The sequence below is a fragment of the Sebastes umbrosus genome, chromosome 17, assembly GCF_015220745.1.
Source record: "Sebastes umbrosus isolate fSebUmb1 chromosome 17, fSebUmb1.pri, whole genome shotgun sequence".
NCBI classification, from domain to species: domain Eukaryota; kingdom Metazoa; phylum Chordata; class Actinopteri; order Perciformes; family Sebastidae; genus Sebastes; species Sebastes umbrosus.
In genome coordinates, this window is record NC_051285.1 from 5,683,820 (window position 1) to 5,704,923 (window position 21,104).

The 21,104-nt window shown below is 40.1% G+C and overlaps 1 protein-coding gene across 5 annotated transcripts in view; it reads right to left on the bottom strand.

Annotated features, from left to right (window-relative positions):
- Positions 1-21,104, bottom strand: part of cadm1a (cell adhesion molecule 1a) — a 407,287-nt gene that overhangs the window by 39,092 nt on the left and 347,091 nt on the right. For 3 of the 5 annotated variants that reach the window (XM_037747727.1, XM_037747728.1, XM_037747726.1), the window contains 2 exons: positions 19,228-19,400; positions 6,950-7,039 (listed from right to left, as the gene is read on the bottom strand). In XM_037747727.1, the coding sequence (XP_037603655.1) occupies positions 6,950-7,039; positions 19,228-19,400 (263 nt within the window). The remainder of the gene's footprint in view (positions 1-6,949; positions 7,040-19,227; positions 19,401-21,104) is intronic. The other 2 variants (XM_037747731.1, XM_037747729.1) reach the window with 1 other exon arrangement.

The following is a 21,104-nucleotide window of genomic DNA, read 5'->3' on the forward strand; positions in this document are numbered from 1 at the left end:
TCACAGGTCAACTGAGACATCGGCAGTGTCCTCGCTGACATTCACAGACATGATGCGGGCACATCAGCTCCATTACCAGTTGCCACGCTTCCCATGAGCCCTTTGGTGACTCACTGTGACATGACATCCAGCTCAACATGCAGAGATAACTGCATGCCAATCATAATTGTATTGGCAGAAATGGATTAGGTGGAACCCCGTGGTGCTGAAAATGCCAACAGGCTGCTGGGTGTCCCCGCTGGCAGCTAGATTACTTTTTTTGTTGGATCCACTTTCTCTAACCTGCCTTCTCTACTTTGGCTTTAGTTTGTGGTTTCCTACATTTACCAGAATTTTGCCGTCCCCCACAGAGCTCTGTTGATAGAGAAACGGGGATCTCTTTCTCTCTTCAACAATACATTTGTCCCTGTAACAACTGATGAATGCTGGTGAAAAAACAGCACATATAGGAAGAAACTCTATTTCTGAGTCCCGAGGAACTATCAGCATCTAGTAACTTTTCATTTTTGTTGTAAATTGTTGTTTGACTGAGGCGAACTCTGCGACCAAACAACAAAATGGGCTCTTAAATTCAAGATTTATAACAGTGGGGTTGGTTAATTATGTCTTAGGGCTTATGCAAATTTTGGTCAGCTAGTCATTCCACTTTGGTCCAAACTGAAATCCTTTAAAAGATTCTGGATGGGTGGCGATGACATTTGGTACAGATATTCATGTCTAACTCACAATGTCAGCCGATTACACTGTTGTCAGGCTATTAAACAGGCGTTATCAGTCGCTATAAGCCCCATAGATGTGGGTCAATAGGGGTCTACTACACCCACTAGTAGGTTTTATCATCTATTCACATAGTAGATCACCGAAAAAAGGTATAAAAGAACATGACAGCGACCTCTAGCGACCGTAGTAATTTTTTTATTGCCTAAACCTAAAGAAGTTGTAGCTTTGTTGCCTAAACCTAAAGAAGTTGTAGTTTTGTTGACTAAACCTAAAGAAGCTGTAGTTTTGTTGCCTAAACCTAAATAAGCCTTTTTGTTTGTGTTCAAAACGTGACGTTTCATTTAGTTTTACAACATGTTAGAGGTTTTTATTAAGATAAAAGGGCATAATATGTTTGCTATCACATAATAACAAGAACATTGTCAGACATGTTTAATAAAAACAAGAATAATATGAACTTAACTGATGGGGTTGAAACTACTAATGTGCAATGTCTGTTCAAATTATGCTGAAGTCGTTCCACATTTGTACAAAATAACACCTGGTATTGATAAAACACACGTGAGTTCTTTATTACAACTAAAAACAACTACAAAAATAGTTTCTGTCTATAATGCTATCTGTTTCCTTTTGTGCCGGCTCTCCACTAATAGAAAGTGTCAAATACAGGATTTATACGCACAATTTAACAGTTATTTGAACACATTTTAACACCATGCAGTCTGGGAGCTGTAAGGTAAAGTATAAATATAAGTATATGTGTAAATACTGAGTCGTATGGTTGCAAATCTGTCTCTACTGGTGATGCTTTTCAGATATTGTGTAGCTAGCTGATTGCCTCACGGCCCTTCTTTACGAGTTTCATCTCATTTTGGTCATTGTGGAGCACCGTAATGCCTCTAAAAGACAATATACCTCCACATTAAGAAGATGTGTTGGGCTCCAGACTGGTGTTTTCCATGATGCTGAGTGCTATAACATCATTGATGCTCTCCCAGGGCCGTATGTCACATGACAGCACTTATTGTGTTGCTATTGACCTTAATCAAATTAGTTATAGCTGGCTGCTCCAATTTCAAAATGGACAAGGAATCAAGTCGAGCAAAGTGGGAACAATATCACACATTATCTGGCACATTGTGTGCATGTGTTAGTCTGCAGAATGTGAGGTGGAGGCACATCTAAATTCATACCATTCTTAAGTCACTTCACCAGATGGTGTTTATGTCATTTAAGACCCAGACGAATGTAATAGATATTTGTATCTCTCCCCTTCCCTTGCCTGTTTTGTTGTCCTGTCTATAGTGCGGGTTAAATGAATTGGTTGTCAGCACCGTTTATGGTCTTTCATCAATTAAAAGTAACGCTAGCCTGCCGCCTGATTGTTTTATTTGCACAAGGTGCACATTTATAATCTATTTTCTTCGTTCAGGGATTAACTGGCACTGTTCATTCGGCGGTGTGCTGAATTAGGGAACGATTAGTCATATTGTGTTGAGGGGGGGAAGAGGGAGGTGAGCTAATGAGAGAGATAGAATATGTGGGAGGATGAATGTTGAATCCCTACAAAGACAGCAGAGGATTTGTACTTTTGGGCTCGGCTCCTGTTTCACAAAAGACCTCCTGTTGGCCCTGACCACCACTAAAGCAATAGACTGCTGCCCCTGAGGAGAGTGTGCAGCACAAAATGTTGCTTTTCAACCAAAATCTTTCTTCCACACCGACACAGAAATGTCAGAAAAAAAATATATATATGGACAGCAAAGCACACAGGAAAAGAGACTAAGAACGGAGAAGCAGAACATCCAGTTCCTGAAAGATGTTTGGAAGAATATAAAAAATACCAGGAGACTGTAAAGGGAAATTAATAATATTTCCTAATTCTAGGAGCTGGTCGGCGAGATATCTCCATTTAGAAATGTATTTAGTCGTGAAAATAGCAATTTAGTTATTTCCCCATGTCACTTTCCAAGCACTTAAGAGCCATGTGTTGGAGCTCTAATAGATTTTTTAAAGTGCTCTGTTCTGTCCCTCTAATGGGTAACTGATAAAAAAAAATAAAAAAACTCAATCTCACTCTGATAGATTCATTTGGCAGTGGGCGGCACGCTGTGGGTAAATGAAATCAACTGGCAGAGCGTATTATGGCCATATGAGTCTGCTGCCTTCAATCTATATACACAGTAATAATGGAATGCCCCTGATAGTTGAAAGCAAAGAGAGGACATCTGGCAGAAACTGTAAGTGGGTTGTTTTAACCTGAAAATATTGGCACTGAAGACGTGAGGTTTGCTTTATCAGGTGGAGCCCACACATCTCAACGCAAGTCCCGTTCACAGGGGACCAAAATAACTCGCCATCATACTGTACACAGTGATTTTTTAGTATTTGACTTCTATGAAATTATTTTAATCTGTCATGAAGTATGGAGGAGGTTTTATAGTAGAAAGCAGAGTCAGAGATAGTATTTTAAATACTGCCAGATTTGTTTTTACATGACTAATGGTCCATACTTGCTTATGAAGACTGTAGTGTGTGGCTGATAGCTCCAAAAGCTAGTACTTTAAAGGGAGTGTGAAGCCAATGCGGAAGTGCCTTAAACTTGCATTCTGTCTAACAGCCAGCAGGGGGCGACTCCTCTGGTTGCAAAAAGAAGTCTGATTGTATAGAAGTCTATGAGAAAATGAGCCTACTTCTCACTTGATTTATTACCTCAGTAAACATTGTAATAATGAGTTTATGGTCTCAATCACTAGTTCTGTGGTTGTGATTGCCTCAGTATTTCACTTTCAAATCGTTCATTGTCAGGAAATATGGACGCAGTGATGGAATATTTAGCAAAGTTTATTTTGTGGAGATGTTCATGCACTTTTGCACAAAATTCACATTGTTTTGCAAAATTGGAAACTGACAAATGCTAAGAATTTAAATTTTGTAAATCTGTTTTGCTAAATGCATAAGTTAAAATGAGACAATGAGATGTTTCCTGAACAGTGGGCACTGTGTCCACAAATGGCAATTATAAAGGAGATAATCCAAATTAGATGACAATTAGATGGCCATACCAGACCAAATAAGGTTGTAGCAGCAAAACCCACGACTGTTATCAGGTCATTAAATGAGCGTTATCAGTCGTTATCAGCCTCATAGATGTGGGTCAGTAGGGGCCTGCTACACCTAATACTACTACGTTGTCAAAGTGAAAGTGAAATTTAAAAGCAACACGTTCTAACACGTTGTAAAACTGGATGAAACCATTTTGGTTTCATTTCATACATTTTGAACCCAAGCAAAACAGTTTCTTTAGGTTTAGGCAACACAACTACAACTTCTTTAGGTTTAGGAAATAATTACTACAGTCACTAGAGGTCGCAGTCATCTTTTTTTATGCCTTCTTTCGATGATCGCCCATTTGAATCGATGATAAAACCTACTAGTGGATGTAGCAGGCCCCTTCTGACCCACATCTATGAGGCTGATAACCACTGATATCGCCCATTTAATGACTTGATAACAGTCTAACTGGCTAGTTAAATTGAGCAAAAGTGAATTTTATTGCTTATGAATTCATGTATTTGTAACTGTAGTATTTCTTCTTTTAAGTGACATGGCCCCGCTTCTATTAATTGCCTAATTCCCAGATTTTGTGCCAGTAACCTTCAGAAAATAAACATCTGTAGTATTGTTATTTACCTATAAAGGATCTCTATTATTCTCAGCAGGCACATTAGGAATAATCAGCAGAGATCCGAGTGTTAATCACTCAGAATAGCTATAATCAGAACAGGCCTGTGCACACTCCTTGATCTGAGGCAAAGGAGCTATCAATCAGCCTGCATAGATAGGTATTCTCTTTAATCCAATCAGATGGCATAATCAAGCACAATGTCTGTGATTTCTACCAGCCTCGTGAGATTTGTTCCAATTGAGCGGTCTGTCAGAGAGGCTTTTGATTGCATTTGGAGCTCAGGCTGATTTCGGAGTTGAGGCATAAAGTGATGTTTTCTATCTACACCCTTTGGAGATTTACACTCACAATAGCCCCGAGTTCTGTTTCTGAAAGAGCAAGATAAAATTTGCTTATTTCAAAAGGGCCTAATTTTCAAGTGCTTATTATTGTGCTGAGTTATTGTTCATCCCCACTGCTACCCTCTTAGCACAGCCCACCTGGAGTATGATCTATAATTTACTTAATGAATGAGCGATGCGTTTCATATAAAAGGCAATTCTTGTGTCTGCAGTGACGAGACGTTATAGAACAATTATGTGAATCCAGTACCCGTGGTTCATCATTTACAGCCTTCTATTTGTTTTCCTTAGCTTTTCTCATCATGCCATGTCAGGGGATATCACACTGCTATTTACAACTGTAATGAATGTAATTCTTGGGTGATGGAGTAGCAGTTTGGTGGGGGAACAAAGAAACCAGGCCTGTTGTGAAAGGATTTTTGGGAACAAAGCAGTTGATGAACAGTATTGACGGCCACCAGGTTGCTCTGAGAGGATGCACTGACAAAAAAAGCAACGCCAGCTAGGCCTTGACCTACTATTTTTCCTCTCAATCCCAACACCCGTGCACACCTACACACTCATTTTAATAGCAGAAAACTAGTGGGGGCACATCACTTTGTGCAATGGAGCACTGTAATTAGTCATGATTCGTGACTGCGATAGATGAGGTTGTTCCATCAAAGTCTATTTTTATCAACCATGTTTCCATGTTAACCAATATTTAGTAGAACAGTTGTGCATTTATTTTTGTGAATCATAATTAGCAATGCCAAAGTTTGCAACCGCACAATGGCTGTGCTGAAGAATAATGTTGAAAGTCAGACGATGATTGACAACAGCCAGTTTTTCATAGCGGAACCACACGCGCACAAATCATTAGATGCACTTGTTAAATGACTCTAGAACAATTATAGTCCACAGAAGCCTCGCTGTGATAATAGTTTTGCAAAAACGGTTGTTAATACTTGCTCATACTTAATGCGCTCATACAAAAATAATCCCTCTCAATCATCACTTATGACCCGTTAGAAATGTGTGACGGTGTTTGTATCTGCAGAGACCCTGCAGACCTCTGCCTGGATTTTATTAGTTTGCTGTGCTCGGGACGTTTTCTGGGCGTCAACCCAACAGGTGCCAGGTCGTAAGCATGCATCCGAGAGGAAGGTATGGAAATAATGGATACAGCAGTGAAGAAAAGCAAATATAACGAGGCGAAACGCCAAGCAGACAGAGCTCGTTCCAGAGAGTGAATCTGGGGTTGGCTTTAACCCGCTGGCGAGCTGCGTAACCTTGAATGTTGTCTTTACAAACCGCAGTTGAGAAATCCTACTCATCTGCCTTTAAGTAAATAGTTAAACCTTTTGAGAAACATGCTCATATGCTTTTTCCTTTGTTAGAGGTGGGAACCAAACATCAGATTTCTTCCTAAGAGATAAACAAAACATTTATTTAGGACCTGCAAACATTTTCAAACTGTTTTTAGGAAAAGCGATTTTATTTGCACCTTTCTAAAAGCTCTGTGGATGCATACAAATGTTATCAATAAGACCTTTAAAGGTGCTAAATGCAAAATTCAGAGCATTTCTATTGTCTCCACACGGCTCTTAACATGGCGACGGCTGAGGGAGCAGCTCGCAGCTAACGGTGCTAACGGTGCAAAGAACGGCAACAGGTCTGACAGAGATAATGGTGTTAACCTGAGGGGTGAACCGGAGGGTGGGAGTTATGCTTCCGCAACAGCGCCTTCGGTCTGGACGATCGATCGTTATCAGCCCTAACAGCCTTATGAGCGCAGAGGGATGGCCGTGACCGAGCCAGTGGGGCACGGAGAAACTCGGATTACATTACTAGTTTATTTCTTAGATGTCTGCATCTCATAGTTTTCATTGAATAGAAAGTAAATGTGTTATCTGAAACACTGCCATTAGTATCTTCATACTGGTATTTACTGTATTTGAGAATATATGTGAATACATGCCGTAACTTCTTACCTGTTAAATTACGAATAGAATTTAACTGTGAAAGCTTTAAAAAGAAAATGGTGAATGAAGACAGAAAGTGGGTGACCTTAACCCATCGGTAAAGGAACATATGAGTATGACTGCCGCTGTGGCATGATGATGGAGATATATGGAGTGATTCAAGGCTGCGTGGGGGATAAGGGAGCACACACACATACACACAGAGATAAACAGGTTGTGTGAGGGAGATACGGTACCTTGATTGCCTTCAGGGTAGGAGATGGTGGTGGTGATGGTGGTGGTAGTGGTTGTGGCTGTGGTGGGTATAGGGGTAGTGGTGGGAGCATCTGGATGAGAGGACAAATACACGACAAACACAGGGGGGAAACAAATGAGTATAAAAGCCATGAAGATAAAGTAAAGTCACTGTGAGGCGATGGTATCGCTGTTTGATGTATGACCAACAGCTCATTGTGTGTCACAATGTGTGTGTGTGTGAGCTAAAGGTCGGCCGCAGACCTTTTGATGAATTGGCGGTGGCAGTGCATTAAATACTGTACACACAACGATGACACTGCAGCGTCTCACACCGCCTGAGCTGATCTCGTTCTTCTCTTTTATGTCTACTCACGGGCTACACACCATGACACGACAATACTGACAATGCTAGCGAGCACATGGTTTGTTAGAAGTGATTAAACGCCTAATGAGTAACACATGCTGGTGTTGTACTTATGCTGTCATTGTTATGCAGCGAGCTATCTTGACAAACAAACGTGTCTGTGCATTTTTAATATCTCCCAGGAGAAGAGTTGGGGAGGATACTGACAACAACAAAAAAGACAAATTTGATGTATAAACTCAAACATGATGACACGATAAATGGCAGAGCACAAAAACAGAAGGAGGGAAATAATACACACACACACAAAACAAAATAAATGAACAGCATCAAGCAGGGTTGTTGTTGAGTACACAGGCTTTGACCAGAGACCATTTTTCCTCCCACAGCTTTTCCTTTTTTTACTTCATTATCCAGGTTGGACTCCCCACCCTGACAATGACCAGGGGGAGACATCAAAAGTGACATTTTCCTTGTTGAAGTGGCAGGGCTGCACTGATATGAAGCCGCTGGCAGTGCTGCTTGGTTAAAGACCTCCCTTGCTGCTCTGATTGCCCGAGAACGGACGGAAAAAAGCTTTTGGGGTTATTGAAATGTGCTGAAAAAATAAGTTATTTCTGGCTGTTGATAAGGAGGAAGGCTAGTCCACACTTTAATGAAATACGGTGTTATAAGAAGGTAAGGAAAGGGAATGTGTATGGAAGAGGGAGGAGAGGGAAGAGGTGCCGTATTTAACCGTTACTAGCAGTGTGCCGTGTATAATTTGGTTATGTGATGGACGCACAGTAGCTATAAAACAGAGCAAGCTGCAGCTGTAATGCTTATTTCTTGCAGGTGGCACAAATGACAAAATTGCTTTACTCGCCAGTAGACCGTGTACATCATCATGTCAATATTTACACTTCTAAACTGCTGCTGCTGTTACTTTTCTTCCCTTCACTTTTGATTCACTACATAGAGACCTGGTGGAAAACACACACCTGCTCTAATATGGAACTGGCTCCCAGGTACAAATCAAAGTAAGGAAAGAGAGAGGAGAGCTGCACAAATTTTAGGAATCAACATTTTACCTTCTTCAGGATGAAGACAATGTGCCGAAATGTTGAAAACAAAACAAATAATGCAGTTGTGTCATAAAACTTAAAAAACAATGTCATAAAAAAGAAATAAAATGTCAAAAATGTCATAAAACATTTTATAATCATAGTTAAAAATGTCATGGTATGTCAAAGAAAATGTAATTTTTCAAAACAAAAATAGTCAAAGTGTATTATGTAAAAGAAATGTCCTAAAAAATGTCATAATTTGTTTTTACCAGAATAGTCATAGTGTCATGAAAAAGTAATTGTATGAAATGTCATTAAACAAATCATAAAATGTCAAAATGTCATAAAAAGTAACAGTATATTATGCCAAAAAAGTCATAAAAATTTAATTTAAAAGGTCATAGTATATAGTATGCCATAAAAATGTAATCGAAAAAGGTCATAATATAAATACTACATAATATATTTAACTAGTTGTTTTTGCACTGCGGCTCTGCCATTGAATGGCTGCTTCTGGTTTCAGGAGCTTAAAGCATAAATGTTACTGTGTTTTCAATTTGGAGGATTCTCTTCAGCAAATGCTTAAAAAAGAAACACTTTACAATATGTCACATGAGATGAAATGCATTTGTTTGCGTAATAAATTTCGAACATATTCTACATAGCACCTACAAAATTCCAATCACAATTACCAGCTGGACCAAAACCACAGTCGACAGAAATTTAGTAGTGCTTTGGCTCTATTTATAAAAACAGTATGAGGCTGGTGACGTTTTATATCTTTGTAATTGTTAACAAAACCTATGACTATACAAAAACCAACAATAACTTAATGCTACCAACACGTGTTGTCTGCTCAGTCAAAGCCAATAACTTATTCTTAATAGCGTATCAAATTTGTGGCTGAAAAAAAGTGTCGAACAAACTATTTACTAATGTTTGAGAGACATTTGCTAAAAACTGCAGTGAGCAGCTGTTTCAGGAAATTACCTATATTTATGTCCTGTTTTAAAGATTTACAACTTCAGCTGGAACAAACGGGCTCGGAGCTTAGAACCACAGAGAAAGTAGAGAAGTTGGAAACTACTGAAAGACGTACTAATACATTGTTGGTTTTGTTTTTTTCATGGGATTTGTTGAGTAAAGATATCTGACTAACACTAGCTTTATGTTCTTCATATTGATTACCAGTAGAGACATAATGTGACACATTCAAGGACCCAAACTCCATAATGGAACAAGAGCACATTATAAGTTAGTTTTTATGGGATCTATGTACTTTATATTGAATATAAAAGTCCCATTATTATCAATAACTGAACAGGCAGCACAATGTGGGTACCCTGCACTAAGAACTAGTTTTCTCAAAAACGCTGTATTAAACGGAGTTAGCACCATTTCTGCATTTACAGTCACATTTATTGTCATTGCATTACTGAATGTAACTTTTGATGTTCCAAGTGAAGGTAATTTCACTATGAAATCCCTGCAAATTGAAAACGCACTACATCCTGAAGTCACATTAAAGAGATAATAAAAGTAACGCTTCTCTTTGTAGAGCAGGATGTCTTCCCCCTAAGGGTGCAGAGGTTGTTTATCATTGAAAAGTAGTCTTCCCTAAGGGCAGAAGTTGTTGCTGCACAAATCTGTTCACAATTGTTATTTCAGAAAATCATCTTTTTTATTGCACTTTAAGAAAAGTGTATCCAGTAATTCAAGTACAAGGCAGAGAGGTCCGTGTAGCCCCTCAGAAGTCTGCCTGAAGCAAATTTTAAAATGCTAATGAAGGCCTTCGGGTGATCTGGATCAGTATTCAGACGCTGTTGATCTACGGTATGTTTTTAATCTATCAACAATTCCGTTCTTTTAAAGACAACCTTGACAATACAAAAGGCTGCACACACCAATGTGCCCACAAAGGCGGAGAGAAGTGACCCATCGGGAAGTCGGCTGGCAGACGAGGCTTGAGATGATGAGTTTCACACATGCTTGAGAGCCACAACTCCAGCTCGGGGGTGGTGCTGCCTAATTGGTTTTTCATCCCATCATGAACTGTGAGGGTCCAGCAGATGTTTGGGATCATCAGTGTCAACAACTCATTAAAACCTTCGCAGTAAAAATAAATAATAAGTAAATAAAGATTAAAAGAAAGGCGATTGTCTGACTGTAAGCTACATTTCTTGTTTTTTTTGGGACTAGCTAGTGGGATGTATTACAGAAGACTGGAGCTTATTGACTTTCAAATGTGACGGGCAGAATGTATTCTTTCTCCCGCTGAGTCACCGGCCCTTGTTTACTGATGAGGCTTATGAATCAGTGTTTCTGGTCTGAATGAAAGGAGCAGGACCGCGGGAAGCTCCGAGACGCAGCCTGACAGGAATCGTTCCTGCTAAAGCCGCCGAGTTAAAAAACTCCATGTGAGCACCGGATGAGAGAAACACTCCATATCTGCATGGTTCCAGTAATCAAACCAAACAATAGGACACCTGAAATAAACTACCTCTAGCACAGACTAATGGAAGACGCCTGGGAAACAAACATATAACTAATACTAAATATTATTTTTAAACCTACTTACAATATTTTATTCTAAGATGTGCCACATAATGACAATGATTCATTCTCATTAAATGGAAACTAATGGTAGCTGTGAAAAAGGCTACAAATCATTATAGTATAGTATAGTGTATAGTATAGTATAGTAAAGTATAGTGCAGTGTAGTACAGTAGGATATAGTATAGTAGAGTATATAGTATAGTATATAACAGTATAGTATAGTACAGTGTAGTACAGTGGGATATAGTATAGTAGAGTATATAATAGTATAGTATAGTGCAGTGTAGTACAGTAAGATATAGTACAGTAGAGTATATAGTATAGTATAGTGCAGTGTAGTATAGTGGGATATAGTATAGTATAATATAGTATAGTATACTGTAGTGCAGTGTAGTACAGTAGGACGTAGTATAGTGCAGTAGTAGGATATAGTATAGTGTTTAGTATAGTATGGTAGAGTATAGTATAGTATAGGGCAGTGCAATGTAGTACAGTAGGGTTTAGTATAACATATTACAGTGTAGTGTAGTACATAGGGTGTAGTATAGTATATTAGGGTATAGTATAATACAGTGCAATGTATTACAGTAGGATATTGTATAGTATAAAATGTTTCAGTGTAGTATAGTAGGGTATAGTATAGTACAGTATCGTGCAGTATAGTGTAGTATAGTATAGTATATACTGTATACATGTTATGTTAAAAGTAACTTAAATGTTAAATACTAATGCTTAAGTGCTATAATGTGTTTCACCTGCTGTAGGAACTCTTGAAGTATTAACACAATTGACTTCTGGAAAGTGGAAATTTAGCTTCAGGCTGTAAGTGCAGATAGTGTCCATCAAATTAAGATCATACAGTAATGCCGGAAATATGACGTTTTTTAATTTTAAGGGGAGAAGCTATAAGAGATAAAATAGACTGCTTGGTTTCGGTTAAGGAAACGGCTGTTCATTTTTTAAACTAATATTTGTGGGTAATGTGAGGGGGAAAACAAGCCAAAACTAAGTTGTTCAACCAAAGATGAACATGTATTTTTTCCACTTCATAGATGTCTGAGGTACACATTTCCTCCTTTACTTACAACGTGTATTGTACATATGAGTGACAGTTGTTCAAATTAGGATTGAGGTCTTGCTTTAAGCTTAAGTAACGTGCAGAGCAGCTCTGCACGTTACAGTAGCGTGTTTGTGATACTACCACTGGGAGGCATAAAAGGTGGAAATTTTCACATGCTTCACATTGTGAATTAAACTAGCAGAAATTAACATCTTATCAAAATGACTAACATTACTCAGATTTATCTTGTTTTTGCCAAAATTGTGAATGTGAACGTTTGGGGTAAATACTTTGGCAAATGGAAACACAGAGAAATGAATGTCAGAGCACCTGAATCCTGCTCGGCGCTACCTTGTGTAAAACGCCGTGACCTCATCAGAAAGTATTTTTCTCCTCGTTTTGCTTTCATGTTTCTGTGCTTCATTCAGTTTTCTGACCTGCTACACCATCTAACTGTCTTATTGATTTGCTTTTTGTGTCCGTTTAGTGCCTCTTATCCCTGAAAGGGTTATCTATATTTTATCCTCCACAAGGTTTCTGCCATTTTTCTCGTATTTTTTTGTTCGTGTAAGTTCTTCCTTGGCCCTTTCAGGAGGTGTCCTTGGCCCCTGTATAATCCCAACCAGTGAAGCCCTGACGACTGCTGTGATTAGAGGCTTTATGTACACTCGACATTGATTCAAAGTGACATTTGTGGATTCCAATAATGTGAAAGAGTAGTATGCTATGGACTATTGTGTGTCTTTGAACTCTCACCTTTCATTTTATCTTTCCAGAGAGAAGTTACGGAGGACTTAAAAATGTAATAAATATAAGAAAAGAAAATAACATATCATTCAAATACTACAGTTCTGATAGTTCTTAATTGGCTACCTGGTTTAAAAGACATTTTGATGTATTGGTTTCTTTTCACGCCGTTATCTTGAAACGGGGGTGGTTATGTTTAGGCAACAAAACTATGGTAAAGGTTGCAATTATGTTTAGGAAACTAAACCACTTAGTTAGGTTTAGGAAAAACATCATGGTTGGGCTTAAAATAAAGACATAAACTAAGTGAAATATGTACGTAAATAACGTTATATGAGCATGGAAAACATGTCACAAACATCACCAACGGGACTTCAAAATAGCTCATCAACACTTGTCTCCTGGTTTAAATGACCACGGCAAACAGTTCTACTCCTATTCTATTTCTATGGCTGTGACCTTTTGAGTGTAATCAAATAAACAGTGAAATTCAAGATGACAGCCACTGCGACACAATCCTTCCATATGGGTATCTGGAGATGAATGTTGGGATCTTAAGTTATGGAATTTTCCCAGAATTACCGCCGTAATGTCATAAATTGAAACACGGCAGAGAGATCGAGGTGTTTAAAATTCATGAGAGACAGAATTCTAAACACAACTTCCTTGCAAATTTGTTTTGCAAGTGAAGAATTACTTTTCCTCCTCGTAGCATTTTACACCAGCAATTTCACTTCCACTCAAGTGCAATTTCAGCAAACTAAGAGCGCTTGCAGCTTTGAATAGGATGTATCGGGACACTTTGCACCTCTGGAAGAAACGTTAGACGCCACTTTAAGAGCTAACTGTGACTTGTGGAGGAACTCCCATGTGCTTCAATGGAGAAGAAGTGCAAAGTAAGGAAGACGACTGAGAGCAACAGGGTCACTAAACATGAGGCTGGTGTGCAATAAAGCCAGAGCTGGTGCCGGAGCAGGGAGGAAGAGATCTCAGTTATTGGGTAAGCGGCAGCCTGTAAACAACTTAAAACCCCTCGGCACTGGGTCTCACTCGACCGCGAGAGGAACACCCCGATGCTTGTGTTTTCTTACCCTGTGAAGTAAGAGCGGCAGTGAGAGTTAGAGCGGTGCAGACTGCTTTCTTTTCGCTGTTAACATTGTTAGTGTCAGCCAGTCTCACGGTGCTCTCCATCACTTAGGGTCACAATACTTCTGGAACCAGATGCATTAGAGGGGATGCTGGCCGTAGCGGCATTTGTTCTGGCTGTCGAGCGCTGGCGGGGGAGGCGCCATTCGGATTTTATCATTAAATCACACAGCTCTAATGTACAGTTTGGGATCTTGTGCTGATATTGTGGCTGTTTTTTTCTTAACTTTTGATAAAGAAAATTAAATCTTAACATAAGAGACGTGGAAAACGCTTATTTCATGGCAGCTTTTGGGGTTATTTTGGTGCCTTTTGTCAGACTGTTGGAGGGACTTTATACTTATTAGTTTTGAGTTTTCCCCTCATGACTTGCTGCATTAGTGTATCTTTATTTTCAGCCCAAGGGTTAGGGTTAGTCCGCATCGGGGAGCATGTAGTTTGGTTACAGAGTGGTCGCAAAGTTTCATTCGTTCTATTAACTTTTTATTGGGGTATCGCTTAAAGACACAGAGTAAGATACAAGCTCCATCAGAAAAACCTTGAGATGAACTTGAGATGCGAGACCAGTTGGAGTTGAGATACAACCGTTTGACAAGTAACCTGTTTACAAAATAAATTTAAACCAATAAAAAGCGAAATCATCGTCAGACGATAGCCGGAGGGTTCCCAGGTTGCATTTCGGCCAATGCACGAAATGCAACCTGTTCTCCACACGGACTGTTTACCTGCATTCAACCAAAGCCTGCTCCAACGTGAATGGTCAACGTAAACTTACGATGCCAAAATCTTGTCCCGTTGCCTACAGCTTCTGCATATGTAGCCCGTTCTCATTCTATACTGATGCTTTGTCACGGCCGTCGGCGTGTGATACCGACACACACGGCACCCTTTAGCGCTTGTATGAAATGCTCTGTGCTTTCCAAGTAAACCCATCTGCATCAACAGTAAATGCTCAGGGAAAGTGCTGTGGTGACGTAGTTTAAAGAGCAAAAGAGATGCACTGGGCGGACGGGAGGGGAGGTGGATGGGTCCAAGAAACACACGGCTTTCATCCAGGAGACCGCTGTTTGTTTCCTGTGTTCACAACGTTCAGTTCAATTTTCACTGTACAAACGTTTAAGCCCAACCTTGTACTTTTTTCCTAAACCTACAGTGGCGATGTTGCCTGAACCTAAAGTGACTCCACAGTGACAAAGTGGCGATATGTAACGAGTTAGGATGAGAACGTCTTGGTCTAATATGTTGTAACCAGAACCAGATGCTTTCCATCACCACTATGAGTGAACATGCTGACGCCCCTGCTGCTTGTCTGATTTCTTACATGGGAGTGTGTGCTACATACACGCCCTCCTACCAACTTCTGTTCTGGTTGACTACAGCGGTGTGTGCATGGTGGCGGTAGTGTAGGAGCGGGAGCTGGTGTGTGTGTGTGTGTGTGTGTGTGTGGTGGTGGGGGGTCTGTAACATAATGTGAGAATCAGCTTCTGACAGCTCAGCCACAACATCCTGTCTTCCCATTAGCAAGGCGAAGGTTCGGCATGATTTGCTGTTGAATTACAGTCGACATTAGTAGTGTGGGAGCCACGGACACATCAAAGTCATCAAAAGACTAGCTCTAAAAGGATGGAGGCCTTCTGTGGTTTTAATGGCGGCTGTTTTATTTTTTTTGGTGCAAGGCTTTTAGTTGCCCACGTGTTGCATTACTGTGTTTATCTTTGTCTTTCTCTCACCATGGGGGGATGTGTGGGTAGTTGAGAGAGGGGCGACTTGCATCCCTCACCACCGGATTTTGTTGTTTAGGGCGGGGAGAGAAACGTACAGAAAGCCTGCGACAATTACCAGAACATTCACACTTCATTGAAAAGTTGTGGGTAATGGATCGCACAAATGTGAGCAACAAAGTGAAATGGTTGCTCTTTTATGATGGTCTTTTATGTGTCCTGTTGTTGATCTGATACCATACTAACTTGCTTTTTATTTTAATGCTCATTTAATTCTAAACTATCATAAAACTGAAAACACTTTGTCGAAAAAATGTTTATTAAAAGGGACTGTATGTATGTTTTTACACGTATAAACCTTTTTTACTTATTTTTTATGGCCAATGTTTGATTGCAACCTAACTTAACAATGAGATCTTTAATGACTTTCTGAGTTTCCTCTCTCAGCCTGTAGACTGCTTTAAATGTGAAGAATGCAGGCCAGTTTTTCCCGGGAAACTCCAACGGATGTGACGTCATGCGCGCTCGCAAGTGCCTTTATGTACAGCTCCGCTACAGGGCTAACAGTGTGCAACCACAGCTAACGTTTGTTTAGAAATGGAGTCCACTAATGCCAACAAACAACCAGCCCCCACCACAACTCAGACTCCAACACAAACTCCACGGAAGCACAAAAAAACAAAGTTATATCTAGTGAAGCCCGACTTGCAAAACAGGAATGTGACTGACGTTGGGGGGAAACTAGTGTTGTGGGAGAATAGCTGAGCCAGTGCAAAGAGTGTGTGTGCAAGTGGGAAGTGAGTGGTGAAGCAAGAGAGAGAGAGCGGGCAGCGGAGCAGAAGAGTTAGTTTAGCTTTGAGAATGTATTCATTAGGTTTTCTAGTTTCATATGATGCCAGAATCTTCACTCTAGCTTTAAAACTGAGCCCTGACATACAACCTCCAAAAGATCAGTTGCGTTAATGCATTAAAGAAATGAGTGGCGTTAAAATGAAATTTGCGTTAACGTGTTACTATTGCGTTAACTTTGACAGCCCTATGAAATGTACAGTGATACTGTGGTACAGTGATACTGTGGTACAGGACGCTGACTGTCATTGACTTAACGGCCACAGGTGTCACTGTTAACAAGCAGTTTCTGATTCTTCCATCTAGCCCCTTTAAATTGTGTATCCCTGATAGCTTAGACTTAATCCCGATTCTGAGTTTAAACCCAAATCCTTTTGCTGAATTGCAGACTAATTCTTAAAAAAAGTCCACACTGGAAAATGTCTTCAATCCAAAGATCTATGTGGGATTCTGGCACACACACAGCGGCTTACACTGCTCTGTCAGTACAGACTAACAGCTGTAATATAGCAGGTGGCAGTAAGCCGTTTCCTGATTTTCAACGGTACCTCTGTTGTTTTATTGCACTCATCATTAGCACAGCAGCTCGCTCTGCTGTAAATAACATCCATTCAGCTGGTGTCCGTCAGGCATTGAGAGTCCCCCCCCACCCTCTTACATGAAAAAGAAGCCTTTTCACTCCGCTAATTCCCTCTGACAATAGCAGCCAAATAATTTCTCTGCGGGCTCAGGGTCTACCAAAAGTGATAGTGAAGTAATTTTGGCCAGGGAAAATGAGCACATTAGAGTGTAATGCCCTGCTCAGGGAGAAAATGTTACTGGTATCAACAGTATAAAAGCATGATTAAGATAATGCTTATGAGGTTGAGAGAGAAACATGGAGAAAGAGAGGGCGACGCTGCATCAACAGGAAGCCAAAGAAAAATATAAATCTGGCAGAAGTAGGCAGGTTAAAGGATTACTCCGGGTTAGCGGGAGGTAGAGCAGACACACCACACTCCGGTACTGATCCCCAGTAGGGTTTGGGCTGTGGTGCTCCATGCAATAACAAAAAGCAAACTGGTTTACACCATGGTGAGTGATACTGGTTGGCACTACATGTTTTTGTTAGCACAGCATGCTGTACAGGTTGCAAATTCATATTTTGTAATTTTAGGCTATATAAATAACAGATGTAGTCAGCTTTACTTTTAGAAACCACACCGTATACAGACACACTGCATACTGCGTTCCTCAGTAGTATGCAGTATGAAACTGTTAAATCGATTATTTTTGTTAGCCTTTAAACAAGCTACACCACTATTGCAATATTTTCGAAAAATACAACTTATTGAGCTTTGAATTTTTTCTGTTTATGACCAATGTTTGTTTACTTTGTTTGTTTATAAGATACTGGTTTACATACATGGTTTAGCTGCCACCCTTAAAGGTTTATTCTAGCAGCTCATGGTGAAATAAGACAAACAAGATTACCAACTCAACAAGTTGCTCAAACTGGAAAATTCAGTTACAGCAACAAAACAGTGGAATGATATCCCTACAAATATGAGTGTATTAGTTTTAGTCAGTTTAAAACTAATGTTAAAAAGGGTCACGTTGTCTCAACAAGTATCTTCCTGCCCTGTCAGAGGCTGCTCTTTTCCTCGGCTCTTCCCTCACCACCGCCTACTGCTCTGTAGCCGGTCTGTAGGTGCGACTGGCCGGCTGGTGAGCGAGCTACGCCTGCAGGCGCTGGTGGAGCGTTTCAACTCCAAAAAGGCACACAACCACAGGTTAACGTTAATTTAATAATATCCAAAATCTGCCTAAAAAAAATCTCAGAAGTGAATTTAGTGATGAAATAGCTACAATTTTTTTTTTTTTTAAATGAGCCAGACTATAGACTGTACTGAGGCAGACTGGTCCGATGCATACTGGAGATTTTTTCCAAATCAGTACAACATCCAGATATATTAATGCTTTTGTTTGCATACTGCATACTGCATGCTACATTTTGGCCAAATCAATACATACTGCTAGTATAGTATGCAGTTTTGAATACAGCCTAAATGTTGTCTCAAGGCCCTCCCCTCACTGCCGGGATCTAACTCCGGTAGAAAAAGACTCAATCCCTTTCTTACATTTTCCCTAAAAGTAATCAGAACCAGTGTTCAAAATCCACTATGTAAAATGTGTAAATAAATGTAGAAACTCCTCTTCAGGTCATTAATATAACGAAACAATACAGAGAGAGAGACACAATACTGAGGACGTGACCTCCTCTTTAGTAGCAAAAATAGCACGGTGTTAAAACCATCTCAAGGAGCTGCTGCGGTGTGGGTGTGTAGCTACAGGCACTGGTGAGAAGATGAGTTTGAGTAATCGTAATAATGAGCTTATCAGAGGCCAAAACAGTTTGCCTGCGTTTTGTTGTTCTCTTGTGTGTGTCTTAATGTAGCCTCAGGACAACATTTTTCTGGATCTAGATGCAGGGCAGAAAGGGCAGTCAAGTGAACAAAAAGCAAAGCGACAAGCTTTTGGTGTTGATATCCACAGTGGAAACAGGGAGGGATCATAAAGTATACTGCACCTGTATTAAAACACATTTAAAAGTCACTGTGCACACCTTGGATTATGCTAATGGCCTCAGCCTTTAGTATGCTACAGCTGCTCACCAATCTTGTAAACATCAGTCTACATATGAATGATTCTGGTGTCTCATGGGAAGGAATAAAGCAGGTATAGAGATCCAGGTAGAGGGAGAGAGAAACAGTAAAGTGAAGGAGGGTCAGTGTTAGACGGGCGTACCATAGACGTAGAGGATGTAGTCGTCGAAAGACTCCCCCACCGTGTTGGAGGCCACACAGCGGTAGGTCCCGTTGTAGGACTTGTTTAGGTTTTCGATGTACAGATCCCCGCCGGTGATGACGGCATGGGATGGCACGTCGTCGTCCACCTTCACCCAGTTCACCCGCTGCGGTCTGAAATGAAAACCAGAGTGAGATAAGACAACCGTTCAATGCTGAGAATGGAGGTGATAGATGATGTGATCCTTTAAATTAAAAGTCGAAAGAAGTATAAAACAAATGGATCATTTTTGCTATTCTTACAAATTTAAAATTTAATATATGGTATTGCCACATTTAAGAGCTTTCTTCCTCTCGGAAACATGCACGTCATCATGTTGTGGAAGTTATCTAATTACATCACACAATATCTTAGCCCCAGAGAAGAGTCCATTGCTCAAAATCAATAGGATTTATCATCGTTTCTAAAATGTTTTCTGTCGCACTTTTGAAAGAGAGTGAAAAATGTACATGTAAAAACCACATTTCTATTACCCTTGTCACAACGTCATGTTTGCCTTTTGTTGCCTTTCTTTGAATGCAAGTTTTTTGGCATACGACTCAAATCTGGGGATGTCGGAGCATCCTTAAATCACCATGAAGATTCCCGTCTCTATCGGTACTATATTCTAAAGTACCTGCCACACAGTCACTAATAAAAAGAGGCTTATTCCCTTTAATATAGTACAGATCTATTTGGGGGGTTCACTACGACAACACTTGAGAACTTTTTCCACATTTGTCTCCGAAGATTATAGCCTGTCCTTAAGATAAACAAATATACCTCATTGTTATAGATTTTCAAGCAACTGTTTACTAGTAAAAAAGGGCTAATGAAAGAGAGTTAGGACATAAAAAAACAAAACATATTAACATGACATTCCTCCCTTTGTGTACGGCTAAAAGTAACAATAACTGTGAAGCAGCTTTGTCCTCAAATTGCAGGCTTTCCACGCATGTATACTTATGAGTGTTGCTGTGTAGGTGGGCGCCTATCAAGCGTCTGTATTTGTTCTCTCTTCTACCTTGACTGAGGTTTATAGCGAGGTGACAGATTCCATTTTTATGACAATGAGCTCAGAGCCACCGAGGGTGAAGAGAGAAAAAAAAAGAAGACAAAACACCTCTATTTTGCTGCTGCAAACTTCCAATGGTCGCTGCCAGCTACTGTTATTTCCCCTGAGCGCGTGCTGATGGTCTCTCTTGTTGCATTTTGTTGTGGTGTTTTAACTTGTTTCCCTCCATTTGAAAACATTTGGTGTGGAGGGAGCAAGCAAATAGGAGCGGGAGAAAAAAAGAGATCCAGGAAAAGAAAATATGAAATAGCAGTTGGAGCTCAATAGCAAAAACAAACAAACCGCAAGTGCTGCGGTTTGTTTGTGGTGGACGGCTTGAAAGAGAGCGCTGTGTCTATTACAAGTGCTCTCAGGATGAAATGAAATGTAAATAAATAATAAATATATAAATAAGATGGAGAGAGAGAGAGACATGACCTAGAAAAGAGGTGGATGGGATGTCGTGAGAAGAGGAAAAGTGAATCCAGAGAAGGCAGATAGACGGAGATGGAGGTAAGATGGGGCTGCAAGGAGAGAGGAAGGGCAGGCGTCTAGAATACAAATGGCTGCCTGCAGCCGAGGCCCCCTGTGCTATCTGCTGGTAATGACTGCACAACTCTCAGCAGCTCTAATGAAAATGACTTCCAATTCCCGGCTCACTGTATTGATTGTGTTTTCATCTTTATAAAATGAATACGGGTAGTTAGCTTGTCTCTATGCCAAGTATGAAAACTGCGGGGGGGCTGGTGGAGAGAGGCGGTCTGAAGTACAATTGGGAGTGTTC